At 40.0% G+C, this 17,561-nt stretch overlaps 1 protein-coding gene across 1 annotated transcript in view; it reads left to right on the top strand.

Moving 5' to 3' along the window:
• Positions 1-561: 561 nt before the first annotated feature.
• The window catches only part of LOC130248847 (vasoactive intestinal polypeptide receptor 1-like), a 53,933-nt gene continuing 36,933 nt past the window's right edge, over positions 562-17,561 (top strand). The window contains exon 1 of the mRNA XM_056482871.1: positions 562-599. Within this exon, the coding sequence (XP_056338846.1) occupies positions 562-599 (38 nt within the window). The remainder of the gene's footprint in view (positions 600-17,561) is intronic.

Here is a 17,561-nt window from a genome sequence, read left to right as displayed (position 1 = left end):
CTTTTTTCAAGGGATGTAGGTCAGGAAGAAGTGGCTTAAGAGTTTCCTGGGAGGTGAGAGACAATTTAAATCTTCTTGTATTACCTTAAATATTAAAGATCAGCAAAGTTTCTGAATTTGGAGTAACCAGAAGGGGTTAATCTAAGAGGTGTAGAGCAGAAATGGCAGGAAATAGAGGCAAGTGGGGCATCCCAGCAATAACAGCTAAAGCTGGTGTGCTCCAGAGGAAAACTGATGGAAACCAGCACAACTCCAGTTCTCAGCATCCAACAGACTGCTGCAAACAGAAAACAATTTTTTGAGATCCAAATGTGGGGATTAGAAGCTGTAATTCAAACTGGAATCCAATCCCTGCTGCAAAACTGGAATCCAATCCCTAAGGAAAAGGAGACACCTGGAGCCACTGGCCATCTCCAGCTGCTCAGAGCCTGCCTGCACACCTGCAGAGGGAGGGAAGGTGAAAACCCAACCTGGCTGTGCTTTCCCTGCTCAGGGAAGCCTGGCAGCAGCCCAGGATTTAATAAAACCCCTCCAGGTCCTTGCTGGAGTGATAAACCCATAATGCAGGCTCTGGGCAGCAGTGAGAGGGATAATAACAGGTAGGCTGATAAAGTCAGAGCTCTGCAGGGATTAAATTGGCCCCACAGCTTCATTCCCACACCCATAAGAGAGGGGGGCTCGTTGCTGAGGAAATGGTGCTGTCTGTCCCCTGACAGCACCACTCTGGCAATCCACATTTAATGTGGAGCAATTCCCAAGTTTGTCTCCATCAGGGGCAGCAGGGAGAAATCAGGAGGGGGCTGATCCCTGAGGGAGGTTTTTCCTCTCCAGGCTGATTGTGCAGAAGAATGGGAATGGCTCATTTGACACCCTGCAAGCCAAAGGAGCCCAGAGTCCTGGCAGCCTCTCAGAGGGGTTTTTAAACCAATTTTCCCTCCAGTGGGCAGCTGAGTGGAACAAAACTCCAATTACAGAGGAGAATACCCACTGATTGGAGCTGCCAGGTGTTTCAGTGCCTCAGGCTCTGAGGATTTCTGGGAGCCAGCATTAATTCCAGCTCACATTTGGCCCTGCTGCCTTAGGCAGAGGGGGGGATTCCCTGAACTCGTTTGTGACATCTCATTTCCTTTTTCCTCTGGGCAGTGACAACCATTAAACCCACTGCCTGTAAGAACTAGAGCACAGAAATGCCTTACAAGCAGCTGTGTGAAGTTTTTCAGATTTCCAAAAGCTCCAAATCTGTTCCTGATATCAGCAATGAGGAACAAAACCTATCAGATGGAGCCATGCACATTTTCCTTAAGATTGCTGTTGTCATAACTTCTGGGACAATTTTTTAGCCCTGGGTACTCAGAGACATGTAATTATTAAGTTACTAATATCTGGTACTAATTTAAGGGCAGAAACTGCAATCAGATGATTTGCAACATCTTATTCTGATCAGTAAACTGGGCTGCAAGCTTGATAAGGAATAATAAATCTCTTATATCCTCTCTCCCCTTCTCTTTCTTTACCAAAACACTTATTGGCTATAAAATTATTGCAAATCAGATTTTTTTTATTATTTTTATTATGCAAAATTTATTTGTGACTTACAGGGCTTAATTAGGGATTTTAGTCAGCTAATTGGCCAGTTAATGCCTGGGAAACAGGAATCACAGAATTTGATCAGAAGGATCCACAAGGATCAGCACACTCTGATTCCAAACAACATTTCCAAAGGTTCTTAAGGGATGGATTTTTGCCTCACCATCTGTTACAGCTGTAGGTAATAATTTGGCTTTCCAAGGAAACATCTCTTCAGTAAGAAACTTTTCTAAGACAGGTTAGGTGCATGAAATAAGTGATGGAGAAAAGAACACATGGAGTTTTTATTATTTCTTTAAATATACAAAATACAACTATTAAAAAAAAAAAAAAAGTAGAAAAAACTTCAATTAAACAAACATTTGAGCTCTAAATGGAGCCTGGCTGACTCAGTGCTGCTACATAAACATTGGTTTAAGCAGTAACTGATGGAGGAAAGAATCAATTAACAGGCTAAATGGTCATGTCAATTTGCAAACAGAATTAAGAATTAAATAGAGAAACATCAATTTGTGGTTACTCAAGGTCTGGCTCTAAGTCTCCTACAGAGCAAATATCGGCCAAATACCAGCAGTGCTAACTTGGGGGTTCTAATGCTCATTTAATATTTCTGTACTATAAAACAATCAACATCAGCTCCCTGACAGCTCAGAGTCTGAAACACTTCCAGCACTGAAGCAAAATAAAAATCTTGAATGGATCAACTCTGTCCCCTAGGGTGTTCAAAAGCACACCAGGCTAATGCATGGATAAATACTCAGAATATCTCTATTGGAGCTTTATAAAAACAATTATTGAGCAAGATAACCAGGGTTCCCCATGGCCTTCCCAGAAATCTCTTTTGGTAAAGACAAAATTATATAAAACTATTTCCACACCCCCCAAAAATATAGAATTTTCAAGATGCAGGCTGAGTTTTCTTTTCAAAATGTCATCCTAGAGAATCACTTCCAGCCTAACAATCATAACATTCACTTGGGAAAGAAAACTAAAATCAAATTCTGAGTGAAAAGGGTTGAAATTGTTTTCCCTGAATTTTGAATCAACGTGTCCATGAACATTGATACAGCAACATCATCATTTCCCTCCATTTTTTCATGGATCTGAAGAATTAAAAAGTAAAAGAATTTGACTAAATGCAAATAAATTTAATTTTTTCACGTGTTCCCCTCATCAGAGATGGAATCAGCCCCATCAGTGAAGTCTCTGGCACAATTCACTTGATCAGAGCATCCAAAGGCTGTGATGAACCACCCTGGAAGTTTTCCTTTCTTTCCCTGAGTTTCCCAGGGGAACAGCTGAGCTGCCAACTGCAGATCCCTAAAGCCAAGTGAGAGGAATCTCTCCAGCAGCATTTAAATCCAATTTACTACACCAAAGAGCTTCCCTCACTACATCTATAAATGATGGGCATTTATAAACCACGTTAAAATCTCCATGTTTAAAATGCCCAGAGCAGGAAGACTGAGGTTGCCAGCAGGAATGGAGTTAATGAACATTTACTGGGATTTACTGAGGACAAATTTCTCAAGGAAAAGGGAGAACCTTGATTCTAACTCTGCTTGGAGTAAACCTGGAGAAAACCAGAGCTTTACTCACCAACACCTGAAATTATCTTGCATTGATGGATCCAAGGAGGCAAACAGGGTCACCATGAGCCAATTTCCAACACAGATTTATAAACTACCTCCACCAGAGAGGTGGGCTATAAATTATCCAGTTTTATTTAAAATAAACCTTTTTGGTCCATTCAAGCATCTGCAATTTCCTGGCTCATATCAGTGACTATGTTGATTGAATTTTGCATTTATTATCTGCAAATATTGCCAGATAAATTGGTAAAATGAAATTATTTCCCTGAATTGCCATCCATTTTCTGTGGATGCAAGATTGTGGGAATTATTGGACAACCTGTATCTGTTTACATATCCTATAATAAATATGATTGTGGAAAAAAAATTAAAATTTGTTTCTTAGAATTTTTCTTTACAATTTCTTGTGTTCCAGAACTCAAATAGATGCAAAAGCATCAGGAGAGGGGATGTGCAGCACTGATTATGGGATTTAGGGGATAGTCCAGCCCAAATATCCTCCCTCTAAGGGTGTCCCCAGACATCATGAAGGGTGTGTGTTTCTGTAGTTAAAGGCACATCTTCTTCTGCCTTAATTAAACTTTTATCCCAATCCACAGCAGGATGGAGACCTTTATAAAATTCCTGGGATAATTTGTGGTGCAGGTAATTTGTTGTGTCTTTGTGTCCTGGTATGGAGGACAGGTATCTGCCAATAAAGGCAGAAGCTTCTCTTTGAAATAGAGAATGTAAACCCCCTCCCTCCAAATTATTATTATAATTTTGAAATTAAGGGGCTCTCAGGCAAAGAGAGGGGAATTAGGAATAACAGTTCTTTACTAGGAAAATTAAAATAGAAATACAGTATTACACAGAACAATCCCAACCCTGCCAGAGTCAGAATCCAAGCTGACACCCGTCAGTCAGTCAGGGTGTTGGCACAGTCCCATTCAATGGTGGCTGCATCCTCCTGCAGTGGCAGATGTGGTTCAGCTGGAGCAGTGCTCCTGGAGAAGGTGCAGTTTCCTCTGAGGGTCCAGGAATGATGTGGAAAGGTCTGGCTTTCCTCTGGAATCCAGTGGAAAGAAGGTTCCTTGGTGTCCAAAATGTCAGTTTTTATCTGGGTAGGAAAGGCTTGGCTCCTCCCCTGGCTGGAGCATCTCCCAGTGGGATGATGGAATTTTATCAGTCATGCACTGGGACTCAGTGGCCATTAACAGGAGATATCTCCTGGAGGGAGGATGGGCTGTGGGAAGATAAAGATGATTGCCCAGCTGGTTTAAAGATGGCCCATGAGCAGATAATGTGTGCCAGGAGATCAGGGTCACTGCCCCAGCTGGGTTAACAGATGGAGACAGAATTCACATTTCTGGCCACATCAACCCAACACACCTTGGTAAGGTAAGAGAGGAGCTGAACTGGTCTTTGTGTTAAAAGCCTTTCCTGATGAAGAAGACTTAAAACCAAAAGTCAAGTTCATTAATGTTGGTAACACTGCAAATTACCCAGGAAAAATTGCTGTAAGCCAAGAAAAGATAATATGAAACTTCTCAAAAGTCCTGGACTGTTACTTTTAGCATAGAAATTTCTTTATCCACTGAAAGAGGCCATAAAATGTTCTTTTTTAGAAGTATCTTGTTTTTGTTTGATAGACAGAATTTTAAATGAATGTGATATTCAGTTTTCTCACTGATTTTTCATGCTTTAGCATTCCAAATATCTGTGAGTAGGAATACTTTTTTTAATGTGTGTTTTTTTCCTTGGACTAAGGAGGAAAATTCTGTATATGAAAATCACTCTTTTGTTATTTTTATTTTTATCTCAGGAACAACTGTAACATTTCCAAAGCAAAATCAAAGTGGAGGTGCTCTTCTTTAACACCTTTAATGTTTTGAGGAGGTTTAAATGCCATCATGTAGTTACAAAGAAAGTGAGAAAGCAAAGAGGAGAGACCTGATAGAGACAAGAAACAATAAAATTGGAAGCATCAGGAGGAGGTGCAGAGCTCTCACAGTAGAGGTTAGAAAAGATGCCAAGAAATTGGATTTTGGATTTAATATTCCTGCACCTCACAGGAATTTCAAAGAGAGCAAACTAAAATTTTAGTTCACACTGAAGAGAAAAAGACACAGGAAAAATGCAATTGCATGCAGAGATGACAAATAACTGCAGTGGAAGATTGTACCCAACAACAGCACATTTTGCAAGAATTTTTGTTTGCTTTGTTGAAGAATTGTCTTCACTGTGGTGGCCTGGGGTCCAGTGTTGTGTGTGTTTTATGAGCTGCAGAAGGAATAAAATACCTTAAACTGTTTCTAAACTTTGAGCAGAGACTCAGAAAATCCCTTTAACAAAGGTGGGTTGTCCTTATTTCTTCCAAATACAAACTGATGTTTTGAATGGAGCAGCTTTTGAGGAAATTCCTTTCTAAATCACAACAGCTTCAATTCCAAGCAGAAGGCAGCACCAGGAACAGTCACAATTCCCAAAATTCCCCTTATTCACTAATGGTGTTGAGAAAGAAACTTTTTGGCTGCAATTTGTGTCCCTCAAACAACTCCAGACCCTCGGTGGGAAGTGTGAGCCTCCACTGCAGCTCCTCTGATGGGTCCCTTCCAACTCTTGTCTGAGCTGCAGAGCTGCTCATGTTTGTTTTTCACTCAGCCTGCTGCAGAAATTCAAAACAAGCCAGCAAAGGGTTGAAGAAATGCCTTTTTCTGCTCTTTGTGAAGTCAACATGAGAGACACCCCTGACAGTCTGAAATCATCAATCCTAAAATTTCTTCTCTTCTCTGGAGGTCCCTGTGCTGAGCTGCTGCATGTCAGACTCCATGGCCCCATCTGTGCAGAACCTAAATTGGGATAAATCCATCCCCTCCCATCAGGAAATTGGCCAAACTTCTTCTTGAAAATCATTGATGGCTTTGTGCTAATTGATGTGAACAAATCCAGGGATTGATTCAAATGCATGGCCAAAGCCACGGTAAAAATGTAATAATTCATCTGCAAGGGTAATCAAATCTGCCCTGGTGCTGAAGAGTTGGCTGGGCTGAAAATGTGACATTTGATTTAAAAACTGATGGATATTATTGATCCCAGTCTCCAACTCCCCTCAAAAACCAGAGGAAGCCCAATGAAATTAAAAGTATTGATGGGATCAATCCCTCTGCATTTACACAAAATACTCAGAATATTACACAGAATGATTTAAGAAGAATATTATCAGCTACAGAAATCAAAATGGCAAAACATACTAGTATGGTAAAAAAAAAAAAAAAAAAGAAAAAGAAAATAAATAAAAAATAAAAGAGAGACAAAATCAGAAGAATTGTGTTCAGAGTAGAAAAAAGCATTGTAGCTTTCTGAAACTTTATTTAGTGCAGCAAAAGAGTTAGAGATGTAAAGAGGCTTTTTTATCCCATTATTAGGTCACTTAATAAAAAAAAGCTACAATGGTTCCAACCTGCAATTAAACACTGATCTTTCCCCAAAAAGAACAACTTCCTAAAGAAAGTGCTGCCTGAATGCAACCATTCCATCCATCATTGCAAATGACAATGTCAAAAAAAGGCAAAAAAAGCCCAGGATGGATCCAGGCTCAGCATGTTCTGTAACAACATAATTGACACAACCCCAGAGGAACAGGATTTGTCAGACACTGTCAGCTCCAGCAGCTGCAGAGGCTCAATTTGCTCAAAATTATAAGGTTCCCCCTAAGCAATTTTTGTAACAGAGTGAAAAAGAGTCATGTGTAGAAAAGTTTCTTAGTAGGAAATAGAAGAGGTGATTAAACCCCCAGCATTAACCCCAAAATGCCAAAGATTTGCTGGAGGCATTTAAACTTTATTGTGCAGCTACAGCAAACACACGGCAAGAAAGAGGAATTTGCAGGCTAAAAAACACTAAAAAAAACCCAAAACAAACTATTAGAGAAAAAGTGTGCTGAGCATTATAGGGTAAGCAATAAATAGCTTTAAATAGTTTAAAAAACCAGTTTTGGTGAGAGAGGCACCATTGTAAATCCTGATTTTGTTTTATCAAGGACTGAACAGCCAGAGCTGCTCGTGGGTGAAATAGGCACAGAGAGAAGGGTTTGATGTCCACTCAAAATAATCAAACCTTCCTTCTCATCCTTGTGTCACCCCATTTTTCACAAAATTAGAGTTTAGGAGAGCAAGTCAAGACAGTTGCCTTTTATAAAAATTTGTTGGAAGTAGCCTAATAACCCTAAAAACTCTAATAACTGTTTCAGTGTTCTCATCATTTTGTTTAATTTTTATGGAGCAGAAGTAGAAGTTTTAAAGTAATTGCAGACATTATTCTGTAGAAATCAGAATTCCCAAAAGAATAAGCAGTGCTTCCTCATGCAGTTTTATAAGACCTGAGTAGTCAAAATGATTAAACCCCATTTCCAAAATAGCCTTTTTTTAAACCCCCAGAATTATAAACTGATTTCCAAAAAATTCCATATGTTTCACTATTGTATCTTTTAAAAATCCAGTCACCTTTAAGAATCTGCTTCTTAATTGCTCTGTGGTCCCAAAATAGCTGAGTCAGAGAAACACAGCAGGTTCAACATTCCCTAAAAGAAATTAATAAATCCAGACTTGATCTCATGGGTTTCAGCCAACTGTAAAAGAGAGATAATATCAAGTCCCTATCTCTTAAAGAAGCTGTCAAGATAAATAAAAAAAAAAAAACCTGAAATGCTCAGGTCTCTCAATAATGAGGTCATGTAAGTGTCAGAATTAGATAAGAAGAACTGACAGTTCTGATAAACTACATGAAGATTGTATGGATATTCCAGCAAGTCCCTGTAGATCTATTTTAGCTCTACAAATATTTTCCCAGTGTTACATTCAGTTAACAGAAAAATCAATCCAGTCAGATCAAATTGAATTTGGGTTAATTGAATGAATGCCAATAAGAGCAGCAATATTAAAAAGAAAGACAAAGTAGAATAGGAAAGGACATGCAGCTTCTGATTTGTAGCATGAAAAAGTTAAAACTAAAGAAAAGAAAAAAACAAATCTAGGTTTACAAAAGCCAGGCTTGAAGGTCTGGGTTTGGGTTGGAAGGAATTTTAAATATTATCTCATTCCAACCCCCTGCTGCCCTTTCCACTATCCCAGTTTGCCCCAAGCATTTATTTATTCAGATAAATGAGAAATGACAGAAATATAAAGAAAAAATTAAATAAAATTTAAGAGGATTGTTTTAGAGGCAAGCCACAATGACTTGCAGGCCAAGTGAGGCCAGATTTAGAGTGTAAAGGAGGATATTTACCCTGCCAATGTAACAGAAAATGTGCCCCTCATTCCAGGGAACTTAGTGCCAGCTTTATATCCCTTATTAATTGTTCTCAGCCTCAAAGAAGCTTCCTTCAGGCTTGGTTTTCTCTACAGAGCTGTCAGTAAAACATCATTTGATGAAAATAGAACATTGCTCAGTCTTTCTTCCATGTGCTCTGTGACCTGTGGCTGGAATAATTCAGCTGCAGGAGTTTTCATCATCAACATTTTAAATCTTTTTTTCTTCCTTTTTTTCCCCCCAAGGAAAAAAAAAAGCTGTTTTTCTCCAAGAAGACACAAAATATTGGGGAAAAAAGAACCAAAACCAACAAGATGTTAATAATGTGCTGTCACCTTAGCAGGGGCCTGGGCTGAGAAAAGTCCTTTAAGAGAGATGTCAAAATCAAATCCAAGCTCAGACTGGTCTCTCTAAATTTTACCTGTCCAAGGTCAGAGTCCTGTGTATCCTTAGGGATCTTCCTGAGATTCATGCAGGGTTTTGCTCTCACATCCAGTATTTATTATAGCAGATACTCTGGGGGGTGGAAAGGCAAAGAATAACTAAACAAACCCTCAAAAACCAGACTAAAGCAAAGGTCTGCCTGTGAAGAGTTATCTTTGTACTCTTGTTCAGGAGGTAAAGGGGAAAATACAAGAATTAATTCAGTATTGGACTGCAACATGTAATCATCCACGACCCTTAAACCTGGAAGGAAACAAGCACAACCCCTGGCTAGGGCAGAATATAAATGTTTGAGGAGAGCTGCAAGTGGGAGATCCCTGGGTCAGAGATGCAAGTGCAACTTGAGGGGAAAAATACATTCATGAAGAGATGGAAATGAAGCAAAAATTATTAAAAATATTAAAATTATTAAAAATGTTAAAATTATTATTATTTATTAATTAAATTAGTATTATTATTCTTAAAATAGTGAACAAATAAATAAAGGAGGAGGGAGCGAGGGAAGAAGAAGGAAGAAGAAGGAAGAAAAAGGAAGAAAAAGGAAGAGGAAGGAAGAAGAAGGAAGAAGGGGAAAAAAGGAAGAAGAAGGAAGAAGAAGGAAGAAGAAGGAAGAAGAAGAAAGAAGAAGGGGAAAAGAAGGGGGAAAAGAAGGGAAAAAAAAGGGAAAAAGAAGGAAGAAGAAGGGGAAAAGAAGGGGAAAAAAGGGAAAAAGAAGGAAAAAGAAGGACGAAGAAGGAAGAAGAAGGAAGAAGAAGGAAGAAGAAGGAAGAAGAAGGGGAAAAGAAGGGGAAAAAGGGAAAAAGAAGGGGAAAAGGGAAAAAGAAGGAAAAAGAAGGAAGAAGAATGAAGAAGAAGAAAGAAGAAAAAGAAAAAGATTATTTAGAGGCCTCTGGGGAGGAAAGAGTGATGGATATCAGCTGAAGGTTGCTTGGTTTGAAGCTACTGAATTAAACAGTGTCCACTCTGCAGATATAGGATGGAAATCATTGCTGTCCTCCCTCAGCCTCTCTGGGAGAAATTACCAGGCCTAATAATTCCATAATATCACAGAATTATAGAATGGTTTTGGTTGGAAAGGACCTTAAACACCATTTTGTTCCACCCCCTTCCACTACCCCAGGGTGCTCCAAGCCCTGCCTTGGACACTTCTAGGGATGTAAATGATTATTCTGAAAATTCTCCAGGGTTTCATTTGAGGAAAAAATTGTGGCTAAGCCTGGGAAGTCCCTGCAAAAACCTGCTTGTGGTGCAGGATGGATACAATGCCCCTTACAAATGTGGGTGTTTTATCCCAGAGAGGTAGAAATGAGATAAGGCTGGGAGAAAGCCAGCTAATCTGGGTCACCAGATGGGATGTGCACAGCAAAAGGCACAGGAGCCCAAATTCTCTGAATGAGAGCAAAACAAAAGGGCAGAGCCATTAGCAGCAGCTCTAATGTTTCTTAACGAGTGGGGATGGCAGAGCAAAAATCTGCAGTTGACTTCTGTTGGTTTTTAAGCAACAGATGTTTAGGAGAACAACACTGTGCAAAACAGAAACAGTGTAGGCTGTTTATTGTCAGGGCAATGGTAATAAGAACCTCTGCTGTGGAGACAGAGCTGCCACAGCCTGGAGAAGAGAAAAATCCAGGGAGATCTCATTTTGGCCCTCTAATAAATAAAAAAATTGCTTACAAACAGGAGGAATGGCTTTTCACATGGGCTGATAATCACAGGACAAAGGGGAATGATTTTAAACTGCCCAGTTTTAATGTGTAGGGCACATCTGTGTTGTTCTAAAAAATACCTGATGTTGCTTTGTGTCTTTCATTGAGATTTATTCTGCAGGTCTGAAGAAATTCATATCTTACTTTGTAACAGCAGCAAAAAGCTGCTTGGTGGCCACTTCACATGATGGGCTCGAGGTCTGTCAGTGTCTGGAGATAAAATAATTGTCAGCTCCTGTGAAAGAAGCATCAAAGCTCTGAGAAGGACAAACACACTGCCTGGGGCTGAGGAGGAGATCAGCCCCTTCCCTGTCAGTGAGGCTGGCATGTACATCAATTCTGCTTTTCCATTCTACTTGTCAAAATCAAAGTGCATTTAGGATTATTTTGGAAAAAAAAGAAATAATAATCCTTACTTATTTACAGCCTGGGATAGTGGAAGGTGCTCCTACTCATGGTGTGATACAAGATGAGCTTTAAGGTCCCTTCAACCCAAATAATTCTGTGATACTATGATAAATGGTAAAAGTATTACATCTCCATTAAAAAAAAAAAAAAAATCAACTTTCTGAAAACATGAGGGAGATGTGAAAGCAGAGGAAAAAAAACCAACAACATTTCAAAATTGCTTTCACTTAAGAAAGAGAAGCATCAAAATTATAATGGCTGAACAGAAACATCTCATAGCGAGTTCTACAAAATTAGAATAAAATTAAAAATCAAGGCTTTAAGTCTGGTTTTAATCAGCTGTGCTAGTTTGTGGATTCAGCTCATCAGCCTGAGCTCTGTCTCAGCACCATCCTCCCCCCAGGACTGAAACATCCCTGCTCTCCCAGGGACCTGCTTGCAAGCAAAACCACTGCTTGTCACAGCATGGGATTCTTCTAATTAGGGCCTGAATTCCTCTCCCTCTGCCATCCCTGGTCACCCTGCATTAAAGCAAAAATCACTTTTTAATGTGAGGAAAGGCTCCTAACACAAGATGTTTTCCTACTCTGGCAGCAAGCAGCTAAATGAAAGATATCCAGAGCATGCTGAAGGAAGGTTTAAAGGAGTCAGCTCAGCCAGCACTCAGGGCAGAAATGTGCCATCAGCTAGCACTAACCAAGCCATATTCCCATGCAGAACTCCTTTGATGGACTCTTCTCCCCACAGACTGCAGCATCCTTGCATTGAGTGTGTCCTGTGTGAGCTTGTTAATTGTTCCTTTAATTAGCCTGATAAAATGAACTCGCTGCTGGACTGGCTGCTCAGAGTTGGGGTTTGCTGTTTAATGTTCAGACAGCTCCAAGAGAAAAACTGCCCACAAGGAAACAAAGTTCCCTGGTGTTTAAGGAAGATCAAAGAGCCTCCAAATATTAGCCAAGATTATTTGGTTAAAGGTTTTGGTGAAGGGGCCCAAAGACAGACAAGATCCCCATCTACACATAAACTGGAAAAAAAAAATCACAAAAAACCCACACATAAAGAGTCCTTTTCCTTTCCCCTTTCCTTTCCTTTCCTTTCCTTTCCTTTCCTTTCCTTTCCTTTCCTTTCCTTTCCTTTCCTTTCCTTTCCTTTCCTTTCCTTTCCTTTCCTTTCCTTTCCTTTCCTTTCCTTTCCTTTCCTTTCCTTTCCTTTCCTTTCCTTTCCTTTCCTTTCCTTTCCTTTCCTTTCCTTTCCTTTCCTTTCCTTTCCTTTCCTTTCCTTTCCTTTCCTTTCCTTTCCTTTCCTTTCCTTCACAAACTTTTATTCTAGGACTCATTATTTCCTTGTCCAAAGGAATTCCATCCCAGGAATGTAAATTCCACTTGGATTGGTACAAACCAGCCCTGGTGGCCCAGCCTGGAAACCAAAGTTGGGCTGGTTTAAATAGATTAATGACATCATCTGTCCCAAATAGATAACAAAATTAAACATTTTTAGGGGGAAATAAAATCCCAGACATTTAATTAATCAGTAAGTGAATAAAGAAATATTTACACATCAAATAATGATTTTTCCCCAGGTCTCCTTTTACTCATGTTCTGGCTGATCAGCACAAAATTAAACATGGAACAGCTCCCCAAGCTCAGTTTAGGTAGAACATTGTGGCTTCTGCTTTCTCTGACACGAAGAGAAAATTGTGCTTTGCTTTTTTCCCTTGTGGCTGCCACTCTAAAGAAAGATGTCACCTCCCTTTCCAGGCTTTTCTTGATCAAATCCAGAAGCAATGCTGCTGTTGGACAAGGTCAGCTTTTCATGGCACAAAACAGACCATGGACACACATTTCAAACCAGACCTCCTGCACCTCATCAAGGCAGGCATGTCCAGATGAGCTCGGTGGGAAAAAAAAATGGCCTGAGCACCAGAAAAAGGAGGATTTCTACACTTTAATTCAAAAATTAAACTCAAATCAATTTATATAACAATCAAAAGAAAAAACCCAACTTTTCCCCAAGAGCTGACGTATTTGTCTGGATTTCTGAGAGTGATAGAGCAGTAGAGTCAATTAATTCTCTTAACTAATTACTGACTGAATAGGCAGTAAACATGGCAGAGTTTTTCTTCAAGAGAAGGCAAATATGAACAAATGTGTGTCTAAAATTAGATGAAAATGCACAGAGACATATTTTATATAACTTATATTCTAGATAGTGATTTATACCAGGTAAATGGCTTGCTATGGGCATTAAATTTAATCCCATGTTTTTGTCATCTGATAAGGAGAAAGTGCTTCTGCCTAATTGACCTTGGAAATGGGAAATATACTTTTGAAATTGCTGCAGAATCACCATTTTGGATACTATTATCATCGTGCAGGGTGTTACCTGGCAGCTTTGATCACCTTGTGTGTCCCTTGTTGAAGCTGCTCCATCTCCCAGCAAGTTCCCTTAAACCCATGCCAGGAAATGTGGAAATGATGAGCAGCCACGAGCAGATAAACATTTTGTTTGGAAAGGGAGAGTTCTGTGATGGTTCTGTATTTGTTTGGGAGAGCATCTGGAATTTCAGACTTTATGCACAGGTGAAGGAGCTGAGGGTTGACACCACATGAGCTGTGTATGTAATTTGCTGAAAATTGAGGGAAAAGAGAGAATGGAATATCAGAGGCCTTGGGAGGGCATCTCAAGGCTGCCCCACAGCCACACTGGCCATGGGTAGCAATGAGGAGGGATCCATCTGTCTCCTGAGCTTGTGCCAAATGCAGCTTCTCAATCCCTCTAACATCAGCAATCCTGCATTTGCATTCCCATCCTGCATTCCTGACCTGGGCAAGTGTCCTGGTTCGTAGGACAGGTGTCTGCCAATAAAAGCAGAAGACTCTCTTTGAAAGGACAAATGTAAACCCCCTCCCTCCAAATTATTATTATAATTTTGAAATTAAGATGCTTTCAGGCAAAGAGAGGGGAATTAGGAATAACAGTTCTTTACTAGGAAAATTAAAATAGAAATGCAGTATTACACAGAACAATCCCAACCCTGCCAGAGTCAGAATCCAAGCTGACACCCGTCAGTCAGTCAGGGTGTTGGCACAGTCCCATTCAATGGTGGCTGCATCCTCCTGCAGGGGCAGATGTGGTTCAGCTGCAGCAGTGCTCCTGGAGAAGGTGCAGTTTCCTCTGAAGCTCCAGGGATGATGTGGAAAGGTCTGGCTTTCCTCTGGAATCCAGTGGAAAGAAGGTGCCTTGGTGTCCAAAATCTCAGTTTTTATCTGGGTAGGAAAGGCTTGGCTCCTCCCCTGGCTGGAGCATCTCCCAGTGGGATGATGGAATTTTATCAGTCATGCCCTGGGACTCAGTGGCCATGAACAGGAGATATCTCCTGGAGGGAGGATGGGCTGTGGGAAGATAAAGATGATTGCCCAGCTGGTTTAAAGATGGCCCATTAGCAGATAATGTGTGCCAGGAGATCAGTGTCACTGCCCCACCTGGCTGCAGCAGATGGGGACAGAATTCACATTTCTGGCCACATCCTGTATTGCAGCCCAAGACAGGCAGGCTCCCAAAGCCGTGCTCCTTTCCTCCCTGCTGTGGTAACACAGATATTTTTGTTGTGGTTGAGCTGGGCTTGAACAGCATCAGGGCCTTTCCTGCTTGTCTCTGACCCAGAGAGGAAATGCACAAGAGGTTTTAAGGGGACACAGCTGATCCAAACTGATTTGAGGGATATCCCACACCTTGCAACATGCTCAGCATGCAGAGCTGGGGGAGAAGGAAAAAGGGAATTTGGAGTGATGGTGTTTGCCTTCCAATCACTGTTACACCTGATGGATCCCTGCTTTCCAGGGGTGGCTGAACCCCTGCCTGCCCTTGGGGAGCAGGGAATGAATTCCTTGTTTGGTTTCGCTTGTGTGTGGGACTTTTGCTTTTCCTGGCATTTAACCATCTTTTTTCTCCACCCCTGAGTTTTCTCACTTGTACTTTCTGGATTCTTCTCCTCCATCTCAAGTCTTTATTTGCCAGGTCCTTATTTGCCAGCTTGGTTAAACCAGAAAAACAGTCCCCAACTCTTTGCTGCACACTTTTGACCATCCCATCTCTACCTACTTCCAAAAAATTTGCATTTCTTAAAACTCAGTATAAAATAAAAAATAAAGTAATTCCCCTTTGAGACAACTGTTAATCAGAGGGACTGAATCAAACCTGCTGCCTGTTGGCTTCAAATCCCAAATATCCGAATTGTGGCTGGGGTGGGCTGGTGGGAAATGCAAAGGGCTCGGGGTCCCTCTGCGGGCAGGAGGAGAGGGATGGAGCACGGAGCCTCCAGCAGGTCTGCAGCTCCATCTAGTGCCACACAGACAAGGAGAGAGAGAGGAAAGAGCTGGAAATACAGCCAGGAAATCTTTGGGATGTGAAGCCAGCAAGGGTAGAAAAGGGCTTGGTCTTTTGGGAAATGTATTTTTAGCACATTGCAGCTACAGGTACTTTTTTATTTTTATTTTTTTCCCCCCCTGAGTTATGAAAGGGCTTATTGATGTTTCCAAGGACTAGAGATACTTATAGGAATATTAATATATTCCAGAGAGTTGCATTTCAAAGCAAAACTACAAAAAAACTATAAATTACTGTTGGCAGACAAAACTTTATTTACTGGCATATACAACAGTGCTGTGTGATCTTTTTCTGTGCCTGCAGGGCATGAAAAATCACTTTACTCAGTGTTCAGATCTCTTAGATCCTGAATAACAAAGGTAGATCTGTGATTTGTAGAAACAGTGAATCTATTTTTTAATGAAAATGAGCCAGAAAATTTGAACTATCTTGTGATTTCTGTGTTTTCTAAGTGTTGCTCTCATGCACTGTCCATGCACAATAAAAAGTGATGAAGAGTTCATGCTTCACTCTATAAAACCTTATTTTCATTATTTTGTCCAGACTGTCACTTTCTCAAGAATGACTGAAGTGGGACATTGGATTTCAAATTTTTTTTTGGAGGGGAAAACCATTGAGGGCACACAGATATACAGAAATCACACATTTCATCCTTCATGGAGCCACTGAAGTGCTCACAGAAGGATTTCATTTTCAGATGCTCCACATCACTATTTGCAGCTCTTTATTTTGCTCATAGACTTTGTCTTCCTGGAGCAGAAGCTGGACACAAGCAGAATATCCCTAAAAATCTGAGATGAGGCCAGATGTCCATCCTTAGGCACTTGAATTATTCTCTAAGTAGCTGCCTGGGGAAAAAAAAAAAAAAAAAAAAAAAATCAGATTCACTGTAGGAATAATTCCTTTTTTGTTTTGACTTGGAGGGTTTCAGTAAAACATTTAAAATTTTCATATGAAAAAAACCCTCATAAAAATCACACACATAAAATCATGGTATTTTGGGGAGAAAAAAAAGAAGTTAGGCCTATTTAGAAAATTTCTGAACTAATTTAATAAAATGGATTAGAGTTGTTTTGGAAGTGGGGTGAAAATGAAAGGACACTTAATTTATAATTACAGACTGCCCTGCCTTCATCTGGTGGAATTCTGCTTCCAGAATTTGGGATTCAATGAGGAAATAACCAATTTCCACTGCCTTCAGGTCTAGCTTTGGATATTCCATGGGAATGGCATTAATACTTTGAGGCACAGTTATGAGCAATGCAGAGATCAGAGTGTCTCCCCAAATATCCATTTGTTGGTCTGGTTGTATATGTTGGATTCAAAGTGTGAGCAAACACTTTTTGTGGATGATTACCTTTTCTCAGAAACCCAGACAACAACAAAACTCGATTGTAATTTTTTTTATAAGGTAATTGAAAAGAAAACTCCAACCCAAAAATAAATCCAACATGAAAAAAACCCAAGAACAAAACCCAAACATTATTTTGAATTCTTTTCTTTCTGACTTCATTTTGTCTGTTATTTTTTCATTTGTCATAAGATTCTCACTAAAATTTATGCAGCAGCATAACAAATTTAAAGAGTTGGCTTTGTGCAAGCACTTTCCAAGTTTATAAATGTGCATTACACAGACATTTCTTGGTGTACCCACATTTCTGTATGGGCTCCATAACAAAGGTGAAGATTTTAATGAAGACTTAAAATCTGTCCATGTGGTTTCTATTAAGGTCTGCATGCTAATAAACCATCAATTTTCTTGCACTTTTCTTAGCTAAAAACACCTTTCCAAGGGCTTGACTTGCCTCTGTTTTCACATAAAAGTAACATTAATGTTCTAACACCTTTCAATATTTGGCCCCTCCTTAGCTGTTCTAGCTTTGCAGGGAAATAAGGAGATAAATTAAGGTGACAAAAACATCACAGTGGGTTTTGGGGATGGTTTCCTTTTTACAGTGTTGATATTTACCATGTTACCTCCTGCAATTTGGGATTTCCCATGAACTTCACTTAAAAATGAAGATTTCATAAAACCTAAGCACACTATTCCTAATTGTTTGAGGTTTGGGGTTTTTTTTTGGTTCAGTGATGTTTTGGAAAGGAGGAAACCCAACCAGGCCAGCCTGAATATCTTTTCCATTTATAAGAA

This window comes from Oenanthe melanoleuca, chromosome 2, assembly GCF_029582105.1.
Source record: "Oenanthe melanoleuca isolate GR-GAL-2019-014 chromosome 2, OMel1.0, whole genome shotgun sequence".
NCBI lineage: Eukaryota > Metazoa > Chordata > Aves > Passeriformes > Muscicapidae > Oenanthe > Oenanthe melanoleuca.
Note: the sequence above shows the minus strand (reverse complement) of the source record. Positions and strands in the feature narration are given on the sequence as shown.